Raw genomic sequence first — 25,974 nt, forward strand, 5'->3', positions numbered from 1 at the left:
TTGTGCTAAGGCACATTGGAATTTTAATCCTTTATAAAATCCATCTTTAATTGAATGCATTTTAGGATAAAAGGCAAAGGCTGGCTTTATTTAAATGCTTTAGAATGGAAAGCCATTATTTCTAGGGAAGACATTAGAACAATGCCAGCTGGAACAAATGTTGTTCCATAATGGTATAGAGAAGCTACACTAGTTCCACCCTGTACGGGCCTTAGCTAAAGAAATGTGATACGGAATGAATCATCCATGGTTCAGTTTTACTTCCAAAAAATAGAATTATTTTACACAGAATAAGTAAATTTTGTTTCTATCAGATTTTTTCCCTGCTTTCTGTTAAGTTAATGTTTGAAAAACTATATTGCCTTGAAAGAGTGGGACTACCTGAGATACCTGTGGTCAAAGCTAGTCCCTGAGCAGTACCTTGCTGACTTAGAAGTCAAGAACCATTCTTGCAGCAACTGGAGATGCTGGAGGGTCAGGTAAAGGTAATACAGACGTCCAGCACAAAGCATATCCTGAAGCCCTGGTGTGTAGCAGAGCCTGGTTTCTGTGTGACTCCCCTGCCTGTGAGGAGAGCTGTAGCTGCCTGCTGGCTGGGGTGGAGGGACAGGCACGGGAGCATGTCCCTGAGCTGCTTTGGCCTTGGCATGCCCGGAGAACTGCTTGGCCATCTGTTCCTGCCCCTCACAGCACTCACAGCCATGGACAGCCGTGCTCTTTGTTTTGCATCTTACAAAAGAACTTTGGACCTTTTCTACAAGGTGTCCTTTGCAGAAGAGGAGGAGAGGTTAGGAAGTATCAGATCCTTTTTTGTTTTCTGATTAGAAGGATGTTCAGATTCTATTGCCCTGATTTCATTTTGGGATGGTAAGAGCCAAAGAGAGTAGTTGGTCTATGAATAAAATCATGAGCTGAACGTGTGAGAACTCACTGCAAAAGACTGTACAATTTTCCTATTCATCTCACAAAATTTCATGAGGTGACTGCCTTTTAGAGTGTAATTTTGGCTTGAACTTTTGCAGGCCTCAATCTTAAACACAAATGTTGATCCTTATTCTGACAGGCATATTCTTTAATCCTGTGTTATCTGTAGCAGAGCAATGAACAGATGTATATGCCTTTTTAAAATGTTTTGGAAATACTGCGAGATAGAAAGAATATGGTATTCAGTTATTAATTCTCTGCACCTTTTTGTGCTCATTAGCCTGTTAAAACAGCCAGATATGATTTGAAAGTGAAAATTCTTGCATTTAAGACTCAGATTTTCTCTTTCGAGGATATATTGACCTAGGTTAATCACAAGTTAATGGTATTACATATATTAAATCATGCAGAATTGGCAGAAGTGCTAGTGTTTAATTAAAAGCAACAGAATTATTTTATCTCTGGAGAAGGTGAGGATATGTAAAGTATAGCTCTGTAGTACAAAATAAAGCAACAAAAATTAAGTAATCGCAAAGAAAAAAGAAATGTAGAAATGCATGGAAATGATGTAAAAATGTATGGAAACCAGTAGAAAACAGCAAGCTGTCTCTATGAGATGTAGCCATCTCTGATAGAAACAAGGAATAATAGAATCAATTGATATTTTCATCTTAAAATGTCTTCAGTAATGCTTTTCAGGTGGAGGAGAATACCTTTTTTCCTACTTACTGGTCAGAAAGTACATTTTAAAAAGTGTGAACACCTTGACACATTGTCATGGTGGGCCAACCAGAACAGTATCAGCCTGTGAGCAAAATACTACAGGGCTCCCAGGAGCTGGTTGTTTTCTTTCAATGTAACATAATAAAAAAATTTTTAGAACTACAAACAAAACTAGGGGTTCAGAGTTGTGCACAGTGATTAAAGGGACACATTTTTGCAGTACGTGTTAGGAGCACGACATGAACATTTTACCGTATAGAAAAAATAATTTAGGCAATGGATGGTTTTAAGACCTTAAGATTTCATGAATAAAAGATGTTAACACTGCCAAAGTCAGCTTGCTACCCTTGCTTGGGAGCTAATAAACAGCATCTTGTGTCCTTAAATTTTCATTTTGCCACCAAGAGTGTGCCTGGAAATCACACTCTTTAAAAAATTTTGTAGCATTGTCTATTGTTTGCAAAACTAGCAACGTAACAGTACACCACTTTCTGCTTTGTGATCATTGCATTTTAATGATGTAACCTGGAGAAAGGTATTGCCCTTCCAACAAATCTTCCATGGTATAGGGGGATAATTGCTTTGTGGGTTTTTTTAAAATGTCAGCAATACTTCATCAATCTACTTGTTTGTAATGGAAATAGTTTTTGGTTTTTTGTTTGTTTGTTTTTTAATATCATTTGATGGTTGCCATAAGAGTTACTATAGTGTTATGAGGTCATGTTGGTTCCTTTGGGATAACAGTAAGAAAGGCACTGACACTGAAGTCTAGCTAAATTATTCACTGAGTGAAAACCAGAAATTATGGAAAAGATAACAGCAATCTTAGGAGCCTTCTGGTGCTGGACATCTCATGTTTCAGCATGAAATTAATGCTTTTAGGTCATGACATGGTCATGACCCAGGAGGAAGTATTCCAACCTTGTTCTTGACATCTTTATAATACGTCCAAGTGAACAGAGTTACCCATCATGTGCCTGCACAATGCTGGATTTTCTAGTTGGCACACCGTGGTTCTCTCTCACTAGGAATGAGCCCATACAGGTGCATTTTTAAGGCAAGTGTATCCTGACATCACGGCGTGTGCACAGGGTATGGAGTGGTCACTCAAGCTAATGAAAAGGCCTGTAGAGCTGAGGCCTCTGTTTAAACTCTGCTCAGGCTCTGTCTGAAATCACTATCTCCTCATTTCCATGTCTTCTGCTGTGGCTCACCAGAGCTACTCTTCATTTATAGTTGTGTCAGCTCTTTCTCGTGGAAAAACTAACACACAAATCTGATCTCAAAGTTGTATATTCTTGAGAAAAAACCCTGAAAAAACAAGTGGATTTGGGCATGGGGGAAAGTATTCAAAATAGTTTTCAAAAATCATTTCAGTAAGAGATAAAATACTGAGGTTTGAAAGTACATTGTCCAAGTTATTTTTCATAGCCTCAAATTTAAAGAAAGGATACATTTTAAAAGGTCGTAAGATAGCTCACCTCATCACCCACTTGCAGGTATGATGGTGAAAGCTTAGGCACTGAATGTACTGTTGGTGCACTTTACAAAATGTTCATGTTCTTGCTTTGACAACAAACAGCACAGCTTCTCTGGGGATTCCTTACCGCTTTTTGAAGATACAAATGTCTTAACATACAGATTTTGTTTCTCCTAAAACCACATGTACTGCAGAGCACTGCTGGAGGAGTTCTTGTTCAAAGTTCAATGGCATGGAGAGGGGCGGAGATTGTTACTGAAGATCAACTCTACCAGAAGTTCACCATAAACCAGATTATTCCATCATAGGCTGGATGAAGATTAGCTTCTAAATCATCTATTTGTATCACATTATAAACAGATAAATTAATGTAACATTATAAAGCTATTATAATTGCTCCTTCTGCAAATATTTTTGCCTTGTTTTTTGGTAAAAATGCACTTACCCACATATCTGAGTTTCTTTCACTTTTGAGTGATAAGACCTTGCCTTTACCCACACTGAACCTTTATTGCTGAGGGCTCTGAAAGCAAAAATGCAACTATCAATCAAACCAAGTTTGAGAAACACATTTCTCTCTATTTTTGATTTTGGATGAAATATTAATTCCTGCCTTTTTTTTTGTTTTTGTTTGTTTTTGTTTTTGTTTTCTGCTTTATCTTCCATTCATTTCTTTACTGCGTTCAGAGCAACACCTCCAAAATAAAACACTTCTAATATTCTCCTTCTGGTTGCTCTTACCTGCAGATGTGAAATCCCACTCAGAGGAGACTCCTTCCCACAACAAATGCACTTGCAAAGGAGAGAAGGGTTTGACAGTGAGATGAGGTCTAAGCTTAAGCAGGCTCAGCATTCGCCTATGTTTAGAGTGTCCATGATGTTCCTCCACCATCATTCCAGCCTGAGTGTTCCCACAGATATACACAGGGCAGATATATTTGACATATTTTTTCACAGTCTAGCTAGAGGAATAATATACATATTATATGGCTAGAACATTTCTGTTTAATTATGACCTCAGTGAAACTGATTATCCAAGAAAACAGAGTCATGAACATTAACAATAATTCTCATCTCAATTATTAAGAAATATAATTTTAAATGATTGGTGAAGAGAAGATTCCTAGAAAATTTATGATAATGTTCTTTATTATAATACTTAGTATTATAGATTGTACTATTTTTTCTCTTTATTACATTATATCGAAGTCTCTTTCCTTTTCTATGTCACAAATAGTTAAAAATCTGTAAGAGAATTTAAGGGCCTTTCAGCAATTTGGCACACCAGCTTTATCTCAACTATTATCTAGCTGCATCAAGATATTAATGTAGTCATCTCTCTTTAGTCTCAATGAATTACTATAAAAATGTCAAACAATTAGATTACATTGGCCAACACAGCCCTGTTTGATTGAGTACAGATGTAGGCCATGTCCCTTGAATCACACTCATGAAGAAGCAGAAGGGTTTGTGGAATTCCAGTGCAAATTTATTTCAACGTGGATCCCACTTCAGATTCTAATGCCATCTTGCAATACTAATAACCAAAAAATGCTAAATAGGTATTTTCAGATGAAATAAAAGTCAGTGTCATTCAGGAGAAATACCAGTGAACTCTGTTAGAGGAGAAAAAACTGAAACCTATAAAACGAGCACAGAAGCCAGTGTGCTGGTGCAAACATAGATACTGCCCAAGGGCGCAGATGTGACTATACCAAAGGAGCAAAATGAACATTTCCTTTGCTTACGGGAATAGTAGTGCTTAAATTCTGTTTCTGCTGGACCAGAAAGTTTATTATATGCTTTTGTGTCAGGAAGACAACCGTGTATAGCAATACCTTGTTACAAATGTCTCAGTGTTGGCTTCTGTGCCATTCCGGTGGCCACTAGGACTGTGTGTGGACTTTTTCTGCATACACAAACTGTGCATCCAGTTGCACATGTGGGCCTATCAGGGAGGGGCAAGGGACAAATCCTTACAGATGAAATACGTCTCCATTACCTGGTGCCCACACAGATAACATGTGAAGAAAAGCTAAAGTTATGCTGTTATAACTTAAAAGCTGGAAACAGCTTCTGTTCCATATATGATAAAAATTCAGAAGGCAGTTATGTCAGTGATATTTTGCTACAGCAGACACACCATAAGAAAAGCATACTGGCAGTGTATCTCCATGGTGAAGTCTGCCTCAGCTGAAGAAGTCTGTTCCCACTCTATGCCTGCACCTCTGTATCCATGGGTATCTGAGCTTCTTGAGCAGCAGTGCAGGAGAAAGCATGCACCTGTGTTTTTATTGACAGTGACAGGATTACTTACTAATAATCAGAAAAAAATAATGGCCCAGAGAGGCTCAGATGCAGAATGACAAGGTAGGAACTCTATGTCAGTACCATGCATAGTGACCTATGCAATTTAGCTGCTGCCTCACTGTCAGGTTTAACCAAAGTACAAATGGTCATCTACATACCTCAGCTACAGTGTACTCCATACTCAGTTTCTACTCTGTAACCTCCTTCGAGTTACAGGCTCATATAAATTCTGAGGACATGACAGAACTGCAAATATTTCTGAAACCCATTCTTTGTTCCATCAGGAAATCTTAGTTAATTCTCTCCACTGGTGTATTGACAGGCAATTAATACACATCAGTGGGAGAACAGACTGTTCTGGCTGCTTCTACAATGCTGACAACTCCAGCAGACAAGCTCATTACCACCAGAATGAAGGTCAGGATGACTGCTCTGAGTAGATTAAATGTTTTCATCACAAACTTGTTTCCCTACATTCTTCTTCCAGGATCTTGCAGATTACAGGTCTTAACTGTAATTCCAGTGTCACTGTTCTCTCATCAAACCCACTTTGTACTTAAGAGGCTGTTCTCAAGCCATTGCCTGCAGTTTTCCAAATGAACACTTCTGTCCTACAATATGAAACTGCTCTCCCTTACTGATGGATTACGACCATGTCTTCATTCTACTAATCAAAACACATTGGGAACACTGATCTCTTTCTTAAAATTTTGGCATCAAAAAGAAGAGAAGAGCAGTGTGGACACTGTTGCTATGATATAGATTTGATCTACTACCTGGTATCCAGTCAGATAAAACACATGTATTACATAATATTTTCACACAGTTTATGATTGTCAAGGGATATTACCATCTGCACTTCTGAAAAACTCAGGTTTGTTTTGGTTTTTTTCTTTGATTTCTGAACCTCTCCTTGAACTTCTTTCACAATTGACATACTTGGGCAAAATTAAGAAAAAACCCACTCAAAATTAAAAATAATTTTAGACAAAAATGAATCTGATTCTTCAGTTTACTTCACTATGGTTATCTGCAGCTTATCTCAGTGTACCTATAGCACAGAAAAGTTATGTCAACTTGGAATTGTGAAATTGTTGACTATGGTTATGGTAGGTCCAGAAGTCTTAACCACCCACCTTGCTAAGAAACTTATAACATTAACTTCAATTTCTTTAAGAAAATTAAGTCATCACAAAAGCCAGAACACTATAAAAAATATTTTAGATGCCTTTTCAGGAAATAAACACAAATCCTAATTAGCGCAGCCCTGATTTCTGGTAAAGCTGTACATCTTTGTAAACATCTAGTTTCTTCTAACAATTTCAAGTGCTAAATGTCAAGTATGAGACTATTAACAACAGCGACAAGTCATGAACATTCAGTTACTGGAAAGGGTGCTTTACTCAAGCTCAGTACTGACTCACTTTCAATTTAATCTTGACAGTTTTCACCCTCTTCTGCCATCATGTGTGAGGCTGAAGCATTTTATGAAACAAAGGGAAAAGAAATCACAGAAGTTATTTAGTGACAAAGAAACCTAAATATTCCTAAATATTTCCCATAGTAATGGACACTGTCACAAAACACCCTTTTAATTTCTTATACCTTCCTAGCCCAATATATTGGCATTTACTTCTGAAAGAGGTCTTTATCTTGTTGGCTTCAACTGTTTGAACTCAGCACTGACTTTGAGCACTCTTTTGGCAGAGGAAGAAAACATTTCTTCATAGATAGACAATTGCATTTACAATGCTTATTTTAGTACATTTAAAAGTAAACATACATATAATAGGTATCAAGATTCATCTTTCAGGGAATATTAGTACAGACATTTTATCCACCAGCAATATTGTTAACATTCCATACTGCATTTTTATAAAAATAATATTAAGAGATCTAAAATTGTTCCTCTTAAGTAAGTTGTAAGTAACCATAAGCCTTAAGTAACCATCTGGAAAGCTGCAATATATTAAATACATTTCCTCTCTTATTCTGAAGTGAAGATTGTTGGGCCTGCTACTTTTGAAAATGCTACTATCATGTTCATGAAAGATCCCACATGCTCTTCTATCACTGGCTGAGAAGTATTCCATCAATTTATCACCTGAGTACCAATCTGGGTCTTCCACCAACCAGTAAATATTTCAGGGCACATAGGCATGCCTTCAATTTTAACTTGACCAAATCCTTAAAACCCATGCTGATAACTATCTGTCACTGTATCCACATGAAGACACTGCATTTGGAGACCTGAGTTAATACCCAAAAAGGACTTTAAGGGATGAGAGACTTCCTGGTGACTTCACAGTGATGAGCTGGTCTTTCATCCACATGCAAGAGAAGAAAGGATTTATACTCACATAGGATGGTTGAGTTCCCTCTGATACCCTATTTTGGGAGAGCTTCCAGATCAGACGGTGCCAAAGCACAGGCTAGAAGGCTTAGAAGGTTGTAAAATCACAAAATTAGTGTTCAAACTCAAGATGAATGGTCTTAAATAATTATGGGAATGATCTGTACACCACACTCAAATCTGCTCTAATTTCCCCGCCTATGAACACCTGCAGCCGCCGCTGCTCTGTTTTGGAGTCTGCTCCACTGCATCCCTTTGCAAAGCAGGGACAGCAGCCTTGCTGGCAGGACCAGCCACGGCAGCTCTGGAGAGAGGGATGCACATGTGGCATGAAATCCTTGAATGACTGCTTAAGGAAGTATAATTTTAAAGAGGTTAAACCAGGGACTAAGGACAGAGATTCTCTTATTTTTGTTTGTTTTATCATTTTGTAGTAAACTTGCTGCAGCTTTTTACGGCAGACTATTCAGAACCACACACTTTTCTTGGACAGCTATGTACAACTCAAATGATGTTCTTGTCCTAGAATATCATCAATAAATTCACCATGATTTTTTTCTTCCTCACATTTTTCGGATTACATAAATTTTAGCTGACCAATTCTTTTCATGCTAAAATATATTATGAAATGTCATTTCTGTTACAAAAGCTAATTGATAGTGTGATTTGTTATGTTGCTGAGACATAATTCAGAAAGTTATTTTAAAGCCCTTGATACATGGAATAGCACTAACTGCTTAATATTTCTTGTATGAATGAATACAGTGCATAGGAATGATGTAGTGCCACGTAGATGAAATATTTTCAGAAGCTCTTATTCTTGTTGTTTGGGCTTGTGCCAATGTCATTCGACAAGAGAACTCATACGTCCTAAGGTGTATCTACTGTAATTTATTTCTGGGTCATTAGTTGGTAGGATTTTTCTCCTCCAGGTTGCTGAACACTATATAATATTGTAAAAATTAAGAGCTCATAGTCAAATAAATGAATACCTTAGAATTCTTTTTAAAAATCAGATAAGTATTTTAAATTTTAAAATATTTTAATTTAATAAATTTATTTTATTAAAACAATTGACTGATTAATATAATAAAAATAATTTCTCACTCTTGTGAAAGTCCAGATGGAGAACTGCATCTAGCTCAAGAGTCCCCAGTATAAGAGCGAGTCCAGAGGAGGCCCTAGAGCTGCTCTGAGGGCTGGAGCCCCTGTGCTCTGGGATAGGCTGGGACACCTGGGGGTGCTCACCTGGAGAGGAGCAGCTCAGGGAGAGCTCAGAGCCCCTGCAGGGCCTGAAGGGGCTCCAGGAGAGCTGCAGAGGGACTGGGGACAAGGATGGAGGGACAGCAGACAGGGAATGGCTCCCAGTGCCAGAGGGCAGGGATGGATGGGAGATTGGGAAGGAATTATGTTGGGAATGTTATTAAAGAAAAACACAGGAAAATAAAGAAAGCAAAAATTATTAACCATTTTATTTAAGACTAATTTGTTTTCTAATTAAAGTACAACTACTTCCACATAAAAAGATCAGTTCATTCAGAATAAGGTCACTTGGTAAATTTTCTAGCTATGTTTCTGATGAATTGTCCATGCGAAAATAAAATACATCAAGGAAATGTTTTTCCAAATGGAAGCACTGACATTGATAGATTCCAATTCCATTCATGCATCAAGCCCACTTTTCTTTAAAATATGTTGGTATGTACCAAATTTTTAAAGGATTCACTAAGATAAAAAAACCTTAGAGCACCAATTGAAATTTCTGAGCTATATATGCTATTTTTCTGACATGCTAATATCAAACTGTTTACATCTGAAACAGCAATATGCACATTTTCTTAATCTCACCTCTCCTTAGATCAGTATGAAAATATTGACACAAATTACATCAGAACTATGTTGGGTAAACCATAGAGCACACAATTAAAACATGATGGATGACTTGCAGGAGGATCTGAGGAACTGCAAAGAATCTGCTCTTCTATTTTGTCTCCAGGACAGCTGTGAGAATCTGCTTCCAGATATATAAAATGTATTAAAAACCATTGTTATTTCCGACTATGACTAAATATAAGAATGCTGTAAATACTATAATTTAACACATCTTCTCTTTGATTAATACTTATGGTTCTTTAACATTATTTTAAAAATATTAACAACTGCCACTATATTGAAGAAGCATTTTCTGAAAAACAGAAAACTAGGAAATATTTCTGATCTGAGTTCTTTCTTCAATTCTATGACAGTTCAAGCTATAAATAAAATTAATTTTATTAAACCTTATTTTAAAAGGTAAGTCCTGTACATTGAAAAATAGCAGTACAATTTTATAGACAGTATATTAGAAATTGTTTTACTCAGAAATTCTTCTCCTCTCTCCAACAAGATGCCAGATATTTCTTATGTGTAGTATGCCCTGTACAATGCAGACTGTCTAAAATCACTGGAGATCCTACTGATCTTTTTGCAGTTTATAATCCCATACCATTTATATTGTCTATGTTGTGCTTCTGATTTACCTTGTTAGTAACACGACCTTATTTGTTCAGTGGAGAAAAAATTTTAGCCTTTAGTCAGCTATGTCAAAGCCTCCCCAGAATTTTATTTATATAAAATATGGCTACTCCAATTATGATATTGTATCAGTGCTCTTCTGACTCCCAGCTCTTTTAAGAAGTTTCAGAGAAAATTGTAATAGCTCATCTGTAAGGTTTCACTTACACCTGTGAACAACCTATCTAAAGGTTCTAGTTAGTGTTTATAGCCAGTCTTTTATACTAAGCCTTTTAATTCTTACTTTTCATGGAATGCCTTTTCCTGTGACTTCTACTTTTCTGAAGAACATGAATTGTCTGCCCAGTCGTTCTACCAAAGCTTAGCAAATCTGGAAAGAAATGTTAGTTTCTGTGAGTTTTTAATGAAAGTTTTGAAAAACAAGAAAATATCAACCATACAGTCTGGTGCTTTCACCCTGAAATGGTCAAAACCATGAAATGGTTTTTCATTTAAAACACAATGAAACAGGGTATCCTTACAGATTTAAGCAACGTATCTGTGCAAATATAAGTTATATCCAGGGGATTTTTTCCCCATAGTTTATGTAACTACAGATGGCCATGTCCTGGGGCAGTGCTTCTCCCCATATAAATCCTATTCTTACCATATGACCATAAACAAACACCCCACCAAATCTGTTTTAAGTAGGTTATTCTGTGTGAAAGATCAACCTGTCAACCACATGGTGGCTCCTGCCTGCGGTTCACCTCCTATAGAAACTGCAGGCAGAGTCTGGTAAGGAGCAAAGAAAGAAGAGACAGGAGACAGGCAGATACCACAGTCCCTGAGCACACACACACGAGGGTCTGGAGCAATACACGCACCAGCTAAGGCAAACACAAACACTCACTCTCAAACAAGGTCTCCAGCCTTTCTGCATTCTCCTCCAAGTTTGTGTACCACTGCGTGGCTACTATAGAACCAACACCTGTAAGGCTTAGAAGCATTGCTGTCTCTGTTGGTCTCTCTAGAGCAATACGTAGACAACTAAAGAAGATCAGAATTATGAGATCAATAATATATAAAAACATATATTATTAAATACATAATATATAAAATGCATAGTATATAAAAATATGACTAAATATACAATGTTTTTTGATAGAAGGAGAAAGAATGTCAGAGTATATTTTCTTGTATGCTGATCATCAAGTGTTTTCCAACACTCATATAGCACTTTGAATTTAATACAATGAATTCAGGTAACCTTCTCTCAACATTTTTTCATGTTGCAATTTTACTATGGGATTTACTCTCTTGTCATATTACTGTAGTTCTGGACATTTCTGGAAATCTGAATGGAGTGGTATGACCCTAACCTTTACAAAACACTGCAGAATACCTCTTATAAGACAGTCAAAAAATTGAGACTCAGATGTGAAAAGACATGTTTAGACATAAAATATTGCAGGAACTGAAACCTTGTTCTTTGTTGTAAGTATGGTGTTGATTCGGAGGCTTAAAAGCAAATCATGTGCAATGTGGGATTTGAGTTTTTACTGCCAAATATTTCGGCATCTTCGGCAAAATTATTTTAGTGATAAAAGGGGAGTGATACTCTAAGGTTGAAACTGCAGTAAATAGAATGTTGCATTCTGGTTTTATTTGGACTTGCTTTTTATAGTAACTTTATCAAAACATGATAATGAAAGTTTTCAGTAATCTTTTGGGGTGATGCTATCTGATTGGCTATGGAGTTTATGTGACTCATTTTTTAAAAAAATGTTATTCTAAATTTTCAGGAAGCTTTTGGACTTAAACATGTAACTTATTGATAAATTCACTAAACTGTTTAATTGAGATTTCAAAATTTTTGAGTTTGAAAAACTAGCTTAAGGAATTGTGTTTTGGCTTACTTTAGCAAATGGCTGTTTGGGATAAAAAAGGATATCAAAAAATACCAGGAGTTTGTTTATACACTCAGACATCTGCATATTTACATATGTAGATATGTATATAACCTATTTTACATATAACTAGATTTAATTTATGCATTGTTGCACTAATTAAACAGTATATTTTTTGACAATTTTTTTTCTATTTCTTCTTCATGGAATGAATAATTAGAAAAGTCAAGAGATATTTATGTCCCCAGGATGTCCTTTGCTCACTTGCTGCCCAGGCACAGTGCTGGCTCAGCCTCAAGTGCCTTTCTGCAGGGCTGCACTCTGGCTGCCCCTCTCCAGGCTTACACTTGTGTCCAGCATTACTTTGTCACCAGTGAAGAGTCTGTCATTTGCTCCTGCTAAATTTCATGTCACTGTTGATTGCCCAATGCTCCAATCTATCTACGCCCCTCTGCAAGGCATCTCATCCCTCAAGAGTATGATCAGGTTATCTGAAAATTCAGCATGGTCTAAATAATTAATGAACAGAATTAGGACACATTGGCATCTGTCGAGAATTCATAATGGACATGCAATGAAAGAATGTAAAACCTGCCAACTTAAAAGCAATTATAATAATGAAATGCTTTTAAAGATTAAAAAAAAGGTGCAATTAATACAAAAAATTCTGAACAGGTTATTTTACATGCTATAATAATTTGTTTAAATAAAAATCTGATTTTTAATGTATTACATGTCATACATGTAGCACATGTAATACATGTCTGATTGTTCCATGTACGAACCCTCAGAGGGACTCACAGCAGTTTATCTGTCAAAGGAAAATTTTATATATTCTATTAGAACATTTTGGGAATCTTGTTCTCAGACTTGTGAGGTACGTGTAATATAGCAAGGTTTCTGTGTCATATTTTCCTGTAATTGCCTTCTAACAGAGCTTTCATCCTATTTAGTCCTATAAAGAAGCTCTTTTTCTTGCAGAAGGATAATGTTCATAACTCAAAATTTTAACTTTTCTTTGAAATAATCTACTTTATTGTGGACTTTACTGAAACTGACTCTACCTACCTTTTGTGGAGATCAGAGTTTGCAATTCTTCGGAAACTTTGCTGTGATCTTACCAGATCCAGAAGAATCACCAAACGGCATTCTGGAAAAAAATATAGCAATGGTGTTTACACTGATAATAATGCCCAGCATAATAATTAAAGTAAATCAGACCTTTTGTAAGTTAATTACTTTCTTGAACACAGTCTAAACCACTACATATTTCAGCTGCAATTGTCAAGTACTATGTAAAAGTACACTAATAGTCATCCTAGTATTATTTCGTGTAATTTTGCTACACTTTTCCATAGTGTTTTGCAGGATTTTTTCCCCTATGCCACATTAGCATGATTGGTAATGAAGACCACATACCATCCTATTACAGCCAATGACCTGTATGACCCAACTGTAGTTATAAACCCTTGGACGTTTCTGGTATGCAGGTATTGAAATTTTTTTGTACCACAGCTCCTCTCCACAACGTACAACTAAGTTACGTCCCTAACATACCTTATTTTCCTTAAAAGTCTCAGTAAAGTAAAACAACTAAGAATCCTCTCAGAATTAAAAGGTTTTGTCTACTGTTTGCTTTGCTGTAGCTTAAATCTGTTATTTATTCTCCTATCTCAAGCAGATGAGAAGTAAATTACTTCTCTGCCTGGAAAGTCTTTGACACACTTAAAACTTCTATCACATCTCCTCTCAATATGTCAATCTTCCCTCTGAAAGCATACTTTAAATGCATATGAACATATCAATGCATACATATTTATTAATAAAACTAAGCACAAAAGCTGTGGTACGGCCTTTTGACCACTCCTAGTGTTCTCTAGCAGTAACTTACTCTATGTGGTTGATATTTTTCTCCTGCTGAGACCTTTGGAATACTACGTAGAGTGGGAAATTATTTCACACAGCTTGCACATGACCCTCCTGTATAGCTATCCCTATACAGACTTTGGGGGTTTTTCAACACTAGCAAGGGTACGTTGCTTAATTTGTGATCCATCTCTTGAGTCTGCTCTGTAACTCTGCCCCTTAAACAGCCATACCTTAACTTATTAATGATTAATTGATTATTTTCCCTGAAGTATAAGATCTCCCACTAGACTCTCCCAAATTACACTCCACATAAAGCAAGGTTAATTTGTATCATAATCTTGCATTCAGGATTTGCTAAACCACTGCATTCTCTTTGTAAGCCTGAGCTCATGCTCAGATTTCGCAATTATTTATTTTATTTCATCATGTAAATGACCAAACCAAATACTACATAATATTTGGTCTAGGTTAGAGCTTTCAGAAATGTCAGACAGAATTAATCCTGGCATATTTTAAGAGCAGGAAAAAGGGCAAGGTTTAACAACTTTCCAAAAGTTGCCAGACCTCTAAATATCTGGTCTATGGACATCTGAAACACCATCTTCAGACATGATCCATGAATATAGAGAAAACATATTTTCTTATTTCTTGTAATATTTACACATAGATATTAAAATCACTTTTAAAATCAAAGCTTTATAAAGAAGCTTTCTGTTGCTCTACAGGGCTTCACAATCTGATGTGTACTGTCCTCACTTTCACATGTCAACACAACACAGCTACCCTGACAAATTCTGCACAACTCTGAAATCAAGCTTCTTCCAGACGTGCAAGGAAAACAGGAGGAATGAAGATTGTTAATCTGAAAAAGCAGTCCTGAATCTAAGCCTTATGCCACAATAGAAGGACTAATTAGTTGTGAAGAAACAGAGAAAAAATAGACTCTACAGAGGGTACAGAGACTTTACAGAGTCTACAAATGCTCTGTAATACCAGAGTAATCCTTCAGCATTAACCTAGCCCTGATGGACAATTGTTGCTTGCCTCAGCAGAGACTTACGAATTTTGGCACTTGAAGTGGCACTGTAGAGGTTGTTCTTACTATTAAAAAATATCTTGCAACCAAATACTAAATTCCAAAGAAAATGAAATGGTTTACTGAGAAAACCATTAGATATTGACTTAATTTTTGAAACCTACGAAATTCCAATGCATGGAAAGGAAGAAGGACTAAGCTTATTTGTGAGGATTTACAAGAAAGCTGTGCAACAGAGTAAAACCTACATAATACAAAGGTTTTCTGACTAAAAACCCTGGATCTAGAAAAAAGCCCTTAATTGCCAACATCGGTATTGTGATAATGATACAATGGGACACATCAAGGACTAAAAGTTGGTGTACTTAAATATATTTCTCAATTTGCTTATCTTACTTGGGATGTTCATAGCAACCAACCAATCAAGCAACACATGAGACATGAATCTCTCCATCCCATAGAACAGAAATGCGCTACAGTTTGTCAGCAGCTGCTCCCATTCAGCTTGGCTGAAAGGAAAGAAGAAGGAAGAAAGTAAGTTACTTTCATGTTACTCTTTTACAAGCTTACTTTTTAGAAATTATCCATAGCAAACAGTTCGGTGTAATTTACTGCAGGAATAATTATAACAAGAGTCAGCATGCAAAGCAAGAAGATAAACATGGCTGCAGAATTCCATGAGAAGTATAACTCATATGAATTATTAATACTATGCTCTTGTATTAAAATGATGACTCAGTAACATCTCATAGTGTGCAAGAGGCATAGCGTATTTTTAGATAAATACCAGCCTCTCCATCAAAAAAATAAAATTTAAAAAAATCATCACTGTATGTACGGTACAGCTTTAAAACAGAGTCTTTGTCTAACATTCAAAGGGAGTAGTCATGTGTATACCCACCAGGACATGAGCAATTGGTTTTTAAAAAGAGATGTGGGTAATCAGGCCAGCTGGCAGCAAAAACTGCAATTTGGTAATAATGATCTTTGCAATTTTTATGAAAAAATAGTAGAGTACCTACTCAGAGGTAAAATTCCAAAGGACTGACTGCTGAACTAGCAGTTAGGAAGGAAGGTCCAGTGATGGCCATGTTGTCTCATAGGGATTGTCACTGTTTGACCTCTTGAGGTCCCTTTTATTCCCCATGGCTATGATCTTAAAAGTAAACTATTTCTATAAAGAACAAAGTGTGTTTATGAGTAGACTCGATAGAATGGTAGTAGCTTCATGATCAATGTTTGAATTTGGAAACTGCTCTGCTTCTGAAATCTGCGCTCCCATTTGCAGTTGGCTGAACATGTATGGAGATGCTATGGTTTTACGACTCGGATTTGCAAACAAATATGACCAAAGCCAGAAATTACACTTCTGCTCACCTATGTGTATTCATCAAAGACTGCACCAGAAGACTTTCCATCAAAATTACATTATTTACATATATAGCAACTCTGACAAAACCAGCCTGCTTAAATCACTTTGCGGTGCTCTACTTCAGATCCCTAAAATATTCTGTCTACAAACCTAGATCTGTGTTTGACACAACAACAATGGTGTGCTGTGTGTTTATCAGCTCAGCAAAATATGACCCTATTTTATGGACAAAGTCTCTGAAAATAGGCAGAATTTTAAACAAGAAATTGGATAAAACAAGAAAGCAGATAGAATATTACATACCTTGGAGCACACATATTGCCAATGACACCTTCCCACTGCACTGTAAATAGGTCATGGTATTTTTCTAGTATTTCCTGAATTTTTTGGGAAGGACTTAGAGCTTCTGTAACAACAGAATTTTATCATTATGAATGTAACATACTACAAACTACTTTGGGCCATCTCAATTTCAATAACTTTAAAATGTCACTAACATATTTATGGGGTTTTAAGTTGTCATTAGATTTCATATTTTTTGAAACCTAAGTCTGGCTTCTAAAATTAAAACATTCAGAATAAAATCAGATGTCCATTTGAATGGTGTCTTTTATAGTGAACAAGGATTCTTTGGTAGATGGGTTAAGGACACAAAGAAAAACTTTTAGGTATCCTGAAAACAGGTAAAGAATTGAAAACCAGTACTGCTCATACAGTTCTGTGGCAGAGGCTCAGAGAGGACTTAAGTGGGTGGATAAACTGAGTTTCCAGAGTCCTGATTTCAGGAAACAAGACTCCAAAATTACCTCTTCTCTCCAAGGACATTGCACATTTAATGATAAACAATCTTCTCCTTTTGACTACATTTTCATACTAGTATAAAGTTAAAAGATACACTCTAGAGTCAGACATTGAGAACATGTGTTTTATATTGGTCTGCTCTGAAGGAGAACTACAAACACATGGAGACACACTCTGTTATGATACTGATTGTTCTGTGGCTTCTTTTGCATGGTGTTTAGAGTTAGTAACTATTTCAACACCTGAAGGGAGCCAACAAGAGAGATGGAGAAAGACTATTACAAGAACATACAGTGACAGGACAAGGGCAAATGGCCTCACACTGAAACATAGCAGGTTTAGGTTGGATATCAGGAAGGAATTGTTCCCTGGCAGGGTGGGCAGCCCTGGCACAGGTGCCCAGAGCAGCTGGGGCTGCCCCTGGATCCCTGGCAGTGCCCAAGGCCAGGCTGGACACTGGGGCTGGGAGCACCTGGGACAGTGGGAGGTGTCCCTGCCATGGCAGAGGTGGAATGAGATGAGCCTATAGGTCCCTTCCAACCCAAACCAGTCTGTCTTTCTGGAGCTAAAAACCTCCATTAACTGTTAGTTGTGCTGTTTCACACATGCACCATACACAGGTGAGAAGCTGTGCTGTTCTGATGAAAAGGAATGCTTTTTTGCCAACATCTTGATGTCACGACTTCATTTTTTGGTACAAAACCAATTCTAAATTCCATGGGTAGATCGTAAATAAAATATTATTTAATATATATTACCTGCTTCTCTTCCTTCATTATAGGGGTCCACAATATCTGATAAACAGTTAATCACAAACAATGTATTCAAACAACAAAAGAAGACATTTAGCTGATACACTTAGCCAATAGGTTGTGAAAGGATACATTTTAAATTACGTGTATCAACAGGTAAGCAATTAGAAGGTAGATCACGATTAACTGGTGCCTACGATTAAAAATAATACATATGTTAAAGTATCAATTAAATACTAACAGTATTGCATTATTTGTGTCAAACAACTAAGAGAAAGACACATCAAAAAATTAACAGAGTTTTGAATCTGGGTTTAAAAGCATCATGGTATTCAATTATCAGTGGAAATTAATAACTATTCTGCATTAGCTACAATGCATATACATATTACACATATATACACACGTGTGGGCACATACATAGATATATATACGCAAATATAAATATAAATTTATAAAAACATATGCAATAACTATATTAAATACAATATTTTGTTGCAGAAATTATTTTCAGTAACTTTACGCAGCTTTCTTTGTGGGTTATTAAATATGTCCCATTTATAAAGTGTGATTCTTCAAAGAAAAACTCCTTGCAAAATCAACAGGAAGCAGGATTCTTACGGACTTATGAGACATTCACTCCACTTCAGAATTCTAGCACACATAATGAGCTTTTATGCAACCCACTTTCACACTTTTCTATGCAAGTTCTCTGGTTATTTACAAAAAATGTGGAAAGTTCACCATTTGGACATTCTTTTTCTGAGGAGCTTTTGTGTTTTTTCCTTTAGATGTTTCAACTTTCTTTTTTAATTCAGTTTCTGTGAAAATGAAAAGAAAAAAATTAATGTATGGGCAGCTTAGCAAATAAATGTCCTTCAAGGACTGTACATATTTAATATCATGAAGTAGTAGTAGTAATAGTAATGCTAGCAGTAATAATAAAAATAATAATAACAACAGATTAAATAAAAACATAAAAATTCATTTCAAAACTCAGCAAAGTAAGGACCCAAGCCTTCTTGCCTAAAAATAAAGGTTTTAAAGTGAAAAACAAGGACGAGATGTGATCCCTTAGACATGAAATGCTTCATTATACTGCCAATTTTGGATAGAGTTGAACAGTGATCATCAAAGCACTTTCTAAGTAATTTACCACATCTATTAATTGTTGATGTTAATGTAATCACTGAAGTTTCTGTGGGACACACAGAGATCTAAAGGAAAAAGGAAGTTTCATATTTGAATTGGATTTTTTATTTCTTTAAGGGAATTTTAAAAAGCATAGAAAACTGTCTTATGTTTCTCACTGTACATATGATTATCACCAAGAGTACACCTCAGCCAGTTATTACTGAGTGCCCTGGAAGTCCATGGAAGCTTGAGATCATACTGCTCATGTTTCCTCATTCAGTGGCCTCTATCATAACTGAAAGAACAGAGACTTTTCAACTCTGCTTCCTCTCATTTATCTACTTCTAAAATTATGTAACCATAAGTTCCACTATGAAAAAGGGAAAAACAGAAATAGAAAAAACCTACATGTTCTAAAACTTGTATTTCTAAAAGGCCTGTAATAGTACGTAAACTAAAATATGCTAATCTCACATTACTTACAATTCTTTCCCTTTAGAAAGAAGGAGTGAAATGGAAAAACAGAATAGGTTATACTGGAGGCTAAATATTACTAAATATTACAGATATGGACACAGTACAAGTACCTATCTAGAACAGAATAGTTCCATGGTACAGAGTGAGATTTTCTATACTTGGTCTATTTTTTATCATGGACCAACTAGTTTTAATAATTTTATGTGGTTTTCTCTACATATGAGAAAAACGCAGCTTAAAATTTTTACCTTTATTAATAGAAGGTATCTTTGATTCATACAAAAATGGCTTGGTGCCTGCATTTATTACTCACTTCTAGATCTAAGAAATGAGTTTTAAGATGCCATAAGGAGAACTTTACCCGCTGTCCAACTGCCTTATTTAACCTCAATTTGCTAGAGTTTATGTAGGGTATAAGTGTCAGCAGTAGGTAAAGTTCCTAAAGCCTGTGGGGATTTGATTTTGCACAGGTGTAGCACAAGAACTGAGAGTAAAGATTTCAGAGGGTAAAATTTTACATTTGGTATTTTAAGCAAAGTCTTAGAGTAGCGATAAAAAAAATTACAGAAGTGTAAATTCTTACTTCCTTTTTTTCATTGCCCCTGAAAATAGCTTTGAAGTTTTAACAACATGCTTGTAAGTTTCTTAACAGTTTTAGATTCCACTGAGTTTTACATAATTCTGTAATGTGTCAGGGATTTTTTAAATTAGCTATCAGTGCTCCTATAATCAGCCTGTACATTACTGAAGTAAGTCTACTGCTCTATCTAGTCCACCTAAGATACTGGAAACCTACTGCATGTGCTTGTCTTCCAGTAAAATATTCACCACAATTCATATTTAAATTTTTAAGTATCTTTTTTATGCATCATTATGCAAAAGGAAAACATGTTTATCTAATAGTACCTGCCTCAGCCCAATGCAGTCGATTGTAGAGAAACTGAAGAGAAAAATCTCTGGAAACAGAACTTATTCCTTCTTCCTTAAATATACTCAGAGCTTCCAAAGGCAACTCCATCAATAATGTATCCCCTAGTAATACCACACACAATCCTAAATCCACAGGTGTATCTAAAGAGATGTGACAGAACAAGACTGAGATTTAGTTCTCAGTTTGTCTATAAACAATTGCAGTTAGATGCAAAAACCTAAGTTTCCTCCACTGTATGACACATGAACTTCATTGTACTGTGGATTAAGTGCATTAAGAAAAAATATTTCTTTTTATATAATTACTCATAAGATGTTGTCAAATTTCTATGCATTTGTTAACACCAATTCTTCAGAGAGAATAACATCCCTGAATTAATAACCAACCATCTCAGGTCCAAGTTGAGATATATACAATACATTCAGGAAAACAATATTTGGAAATACAAAATTGCTACAGAAGTGATTGGCTAAAAAAAATAGAGTTGTAAAGGCACTCTTATCCAATACTGTGTTGTTCTGTAGAAAAACTTTGTTTCTGTTATTTAGGGAAAAAAGTACTAACTATTACTATGACAATATTTCTGCTCTGCAGAGAAAGAGCATATGCATGGGAGACAATTTATCCAGTTTTTGCAGATGTGTATTCTTGAGATGTGTTTAGAGACATACTGTAGCATTAGGTTTGTATGAAAGCTATCATCCTGTGAGAGTCCATAAAGCTAAAAGCAAAAAAAAAAAAAAAAAAGATAAAACAAAGACATCTGCTGATCTACTGCCTTAAGTTCTTTATTCTAGCTCTTCTCCTGAAAACTGGTTTGTGATAAAGCCATTTCATTTAGTTGTCTACAGACTGTATGGTTTGGAAGACTCTAAATAAATGCAGAAGCATTGCTCCAGCATCTAAATCTGTCTTTGAAAGTATACTGAAATATTTGACTTGATATAAAAAATAAAACAGAGAAAAACAATGCTAAAGTCTTTGTCCTCTCCTTGTTTTAAACAAAATTAAAATTGAAATTACTGGATTTTAGTATCTGTCCACACACATACACACAGACACACACACAACTCAAGGGAGGACATACCCTGCATTCCAACTTGTTTGGTGTCCTTATCTTTCACTTTCTTTTTTCCTGTTTCAGATGCTGAAACTGATACACACTGGGATTCTCTGGGAAGAGGAAATTAATAGAAAATATTACCAGCTTCAATTTCTGCATCAGTTTCAAAGAAATTTTACATAAAGGACAATCTCCCTTAGAATTTCCTGTCCTTTAGAAATCCCATCTTTAATAATTTTAATTATACTGTTGCATCTTGAACTTCAACTTAAGTATGACTTAAGCTGGAGAACAATGCTTCTCAGAAATGGCCATTTGTCCTTCACATCGCTCAGTCCCTTAGTCTGACATATCCTGAATATACTCTCTTTCAAGACATGGAAGCTTCATACAACAGAGTATCCTTTCTAAAATCATTCCTTTATTTGAGGGACTTGAATCACAGTTCTGTTTTCACAAATGATAATCAGAGTCAATATATCTTACCTGACAGCAGAAAAATCAAACTGTGACAGGGTTGGTTTCAGATACTCTTCCATAATTTCTATTATTTCAGAGAAATCTGATGTCAAATCAAGCTCACTATCACCTGTTTTCTCTGTTGGAGTCTTTCACACACATAGAAACAAAAATTAGAATACTTTCAATCTCCATTCTTGTTAAATACCGTATTATATATAAATTTTGTAATATTTTAAATCAGAGACTAAATAAAATAGTGTAAAAAATCATAAAATGGAAAATACAAACATAAGAGGTTGGTTTCAAAACTACTTTATTTCAAAATTTTGTACCAGCATTTTGCAAAATAACACTGGAATTACTAGAAGGTGTCAATACTTATTATTTAAACAATTAATATACTTCCGCAATTTCAATGGAGAATGGCAGAAAACTACAGCAGAAAAAATTATAATGTGTTCCTTCAAATAATGAGAAGAAACCACATAAGGACAACTTTAAGAAGTGAACAGAAACTGTATGATGAATATAGAAGAAGCAAATGAAAGCATATGGAGAGATCAGTGGAGCCAATTTAGGGGAAAATTAATCAAAATGAAGAAAATAGAGAAGAAGAAAATAGAATCATGCAGGAGAGATAGACATCGAAAACTGAAGTTTGTAAAATCAGCCTAGATGGACAAAAATCCACTAACTGAACAAAGTCAACTAAATGGTGAAGAATGTTGCTATTAATGAATTAAATCCTCACCCAAGGCTTGTATGGCTCAGTATAAGGTGCATGCATAAGTTCTGGGAGTTTAATTCATATCCTTTTTAAAAACCTAAGTCACTTTTTTTCACCTGTTCAACCTGACACTATCTTAGCACCTTTTTTTTGACTTACCCAAATACAGCAATCTTTGCAAACTTGCCAGTACAACAAAGTCTGGCCATAGGCAAGAGAAAGTGATCATCAACACTTCAACCATCTGCAATACTCGGTATTTTAACTGAAAGATGGTAACATGATGAATAAAACAGAATTATAATTCAAGAACCAGATTTGTCAGTGTGCAGGGTAACCCAGAGTGTTACTGTATCCTGTATCTAAATATGCCCAAAATTGTCACTGTTTCTTTCAGGCCCTGCAGCCAGAACCAGAACCACGGGGCAGGGGAGTGCCAAGCCCTTGTAAAAGTCAGTCACCCAAGCAGAGCTCTCTTGTGCCTTAGCTCTGTCTTGACTCTTGGCTTTTGCTGTAGAGCTGAGGCAGCGCAGGTGGAGGCTCCCCTTTTGGATTTTCTCTCCCATTTTCTTGGGAGGTTGCTATGAGAACCTCCCCTCCCCGAGAGGCTACATTTCACAGTCCTGGGTGTCCTCAGGGCAAATTCCAAGAGTGCCTGTCTGCAGCTAGCACCAAGAGAGAGGAGCAGAGTGGCCCTGCTCTGTGTGGTCACCCGGGGTGCCCAGCTGAGGTGAGAAGGCACCGAGCTTCCCCAGCCAGCTGCCCTGCTGTCTTCTCTTGAGAGGAAGATGAAGCCCCAAGTTCTAGCCCTTCACCAAGCGCCAGTTGTCAGAAATCGCTGAAATATGGCCCATTTTCAAGTAAACTGATCTCAACTGCACCATTTTAATTCCGATTAACTACCGAACATTTCAAAGCTCCTGAATGACAAATACAGCAACTGTAGCACAGTAAGATTAAATTTTGAAGCAGAGTACCAAGCATATAGTAACTGTGAAGACTAGGGATGCTACACTTGGAACAAACTGAAAAATTCTGCATAAAGAATTTCTATCATATTTTTAGTACATGTTTTTGACCCAATTTTAAATATAAGGTAATAAAATATATTACCACATCTGTTTTGGAGACACACTCTTTCAAGTTGTGAATAAGAGTTTGTTTAAGATGATTCTTCATCCTTTGCTGCTTGTAAAGCCGCATTTTTTCCAACAAAATACGAAACACATCAGGATTCACAGGAAATCGAGAAACTTTTGCCTGCACTATTAAAAGAAGGATAACACCCTTGTAAGAGTATATTTGTACTTGAAGAAATCGCATAAACACCATTTGTTTCTAGTCATGGTATTATTTGAAAATAAAATCTAGATAGATAGATAAGCACAAAATATATACAGATATGTACAATGAAAAAAACTCTATTTATTTTGTTGATATTTGAAGGCTGAAGTAACAACTTCAGCCTTCAAATATAAACAAAAATTATATAAATTGTGACTAGATACATGACATCTGATAATGAGACACGTATTTATGAATTTATGTTCCTTGGCAATTAGGAAGAGTTAAAATTCTTTTTTAAAGTATCTAAAATGTTTACTAACTGCAACAGTGAAAGATATGAGCCTTCTCATAACAGCAGTGCAATTATTTTTATCTCTCAAAAGTAAGAGGTACTCACCCATCCACTGAGTGAGTTTTCCTTTCTGCCTTGCAGTACTTACTTTGGGCACCTCAATCAATGAACTGTATAACTGTGATCTGTGGAAACCAGAAAAGTGCTGAATAGATTATTTGACTGTCTAGCCTTGTTCATATGACTCAGATTTATTAGATGAGTAATTACTGCCCTCTAATTTAATATGCTCACAAATACTCTCATGATGCAGTAACTACCCCCACCTTGGATGCAGAAACCTGCAAATTCTAGCTGGAACAAACTGAGAGTGGTAAGGTAAATTCTTTTATCACTGCCAATAAGGTAGATTTCTATTTGTCCCATGACAAATGTTAAAGACTTTTTAAATTGGTGAATGCTCTCATAGTCAGTTGCTCAATTGATGAGCTAGTTTATTGCAGCTAATTAGGCTGCTATAATCAGATAATTGGTGGCTTTATAAAGCTAAATATGACCCCTTCTAACATTTCCAAGAGCAAAAGCAATAAAAGCAGGAAACTCTCAACAGAACTTAGGAATCATATTAAAAATGGCTTGAAACCTTTCAAGTGACTCTGGGGATTTAAGAGATAATTAGGGAAATGGAAAGAACAGAAAACATAACATTGAGCTGCAGGCAGTTTTATTTATATATTAATTAGCTCATTATCCTAAAATTCAAGTCCATCAAAATTAGAAGTGAAAGGCAATATTCAACCACATAAAAAAGACTATATTTGTAACAAACAGTGCTAAATCAAAATGATGAAATTTTATACCTGTCTTCTGAATGCTGGAGAATAACTATGCAGAAACTGGATGGCAATTCATCCACTATATTAAAATGTTCAACAGGAATACAGAGGTTTCTCCATGCCTGTACAGTAGTTCAAAAGCACTATTATTTTCATAGACTTTATAAATCCCATTCTCAGTTCTTTCATTAGAAAATTGATAGTTATTCTAGGAAAGAATGTACTTAAAAATCCACACACTCAGCAGATGTGCCAGGACAGTAGGCTCTGTCAGGAAATACTGTTTCCCTGTGTGGGAAGCAAGCACTGGCACAAGTTGTCCAAGGAGGCTGTGGGGCCTCCATTTCTGGAGATAATTCAAAAGCCATTTGGACATGGTGGTGGACAACAAGCTCTAGGTGGCCCTTGCTTGAGGAGGAGGGGTTTACAAGATGACCTTCAGAGATTTGTTATAACCTCAACCATTCTATGATCATGTAATTCCTGTGCAGTGCAGAAGAACTTATAAATATTATTTAAAACAAATAACAAATACTGTATCTTAGTCCACTCTTCATACCAACATGACCTTCACGGCCACTACACAGTTTCTGAAGTTAAAATGCTATCAAACAATAGCAGAGTATTAGCAAAGGAAATTATAGAATAATTCATAGTAACATTTACTTTTGAAAAAAAGTTTTGCTAGAGACAGTTCACCAACAAATACTATATAAAATTGTATTTGGTTTACATGAGAAGT

General features: G+C 35.9%; 1 protein-coding gene across 1 annotated transcript in view; it reads right to left on the minus strand.

Moving 5' to 3' along the window:
- Positions 1 to 9,624: 9,624 nt before the first annotated feature.
- CFAP46 (cilia and flagella associated protein 46) overlaps positions 9,625 to 25,974 on the minus strand; it is a 72,011-nt gene continuing 55,661 nt past the window's right edge. Inside the window, exons 45-59 of the mRNA XM_030951178.1 lie at positions 25,257 to 25,354; positions 24,502 to 24,581; positions 23,931 to 24,082; positions 22,115 to 22,236; positions 21,653 to 21,738; positions 20,541 to 20,705; positions 18,768 to 18,844; positions 18,156 to 18,216; positions 18,030 to 18,065; positions 16,774 to 16,876; positions 15,495 to 15,607; positions 13,262 to 13,343; positions 11,197 to 11,333; positions 10,588 to 10,674; positions 9,625 to 9,801 (exon numbers count right to left, since the gene is read on the minus strand). Coding sequence (XP_030807038.1) covers positions 9,674 to 9,801; positions 10,588 to 10,674; positions 11,197 to 11,333; positions 13,262 to 13,343; positions 15,495 to 15,607; positions 16,774 to 16,876; positions 18,030 to 18,065; positions 18,156 to 18,216; positions 18,768 to 18,844; positions 20,541 to 20,705; positions 21,653 to 21,738; positions 22,115 to 22,236; positions 23,931 to 24,082; positions 24,502 to 24,581; positions 25,257 to 25,354 — 1,527 coding nt within the window. The 3' untranslated portion in view covers positions 9,625 to 9,673. The remainder of the gene's footprint in view (positions 9,802 to 10,587; positions 10,675 to 11,196; positions 11,334 to 13,261; positions 13,344 to 15,494; positions 15,608 to 16,773; positions 16,877 to 18,029; positions 18,066 to 18,155; positions 18,217 to 18,767; positions 18,845 to 20,540; positions 20,706 to 21,652; positions 21,739 to 22,114; positions 22,237 to 23,930; positions 24,083 to 24,501; positions 24,582 to 25,256; positions 25,355 to 25,974) is intronic.

The sequence above is a fragment of the Camarhynchus parvulus genome, chromosome 6 (genome assembly GCF_901933205.1).
Source record: "Camarhynchus parvulus chromosome 6, STF_HiC, whole genome shotgun sequence".
Classification (NCBI taxonomy): Eukaryota; Metazoa; Chordata; class Aves; order Passeriformes; family Thraupidae; genus Camarhynchus; species Camarhynchus parvulus.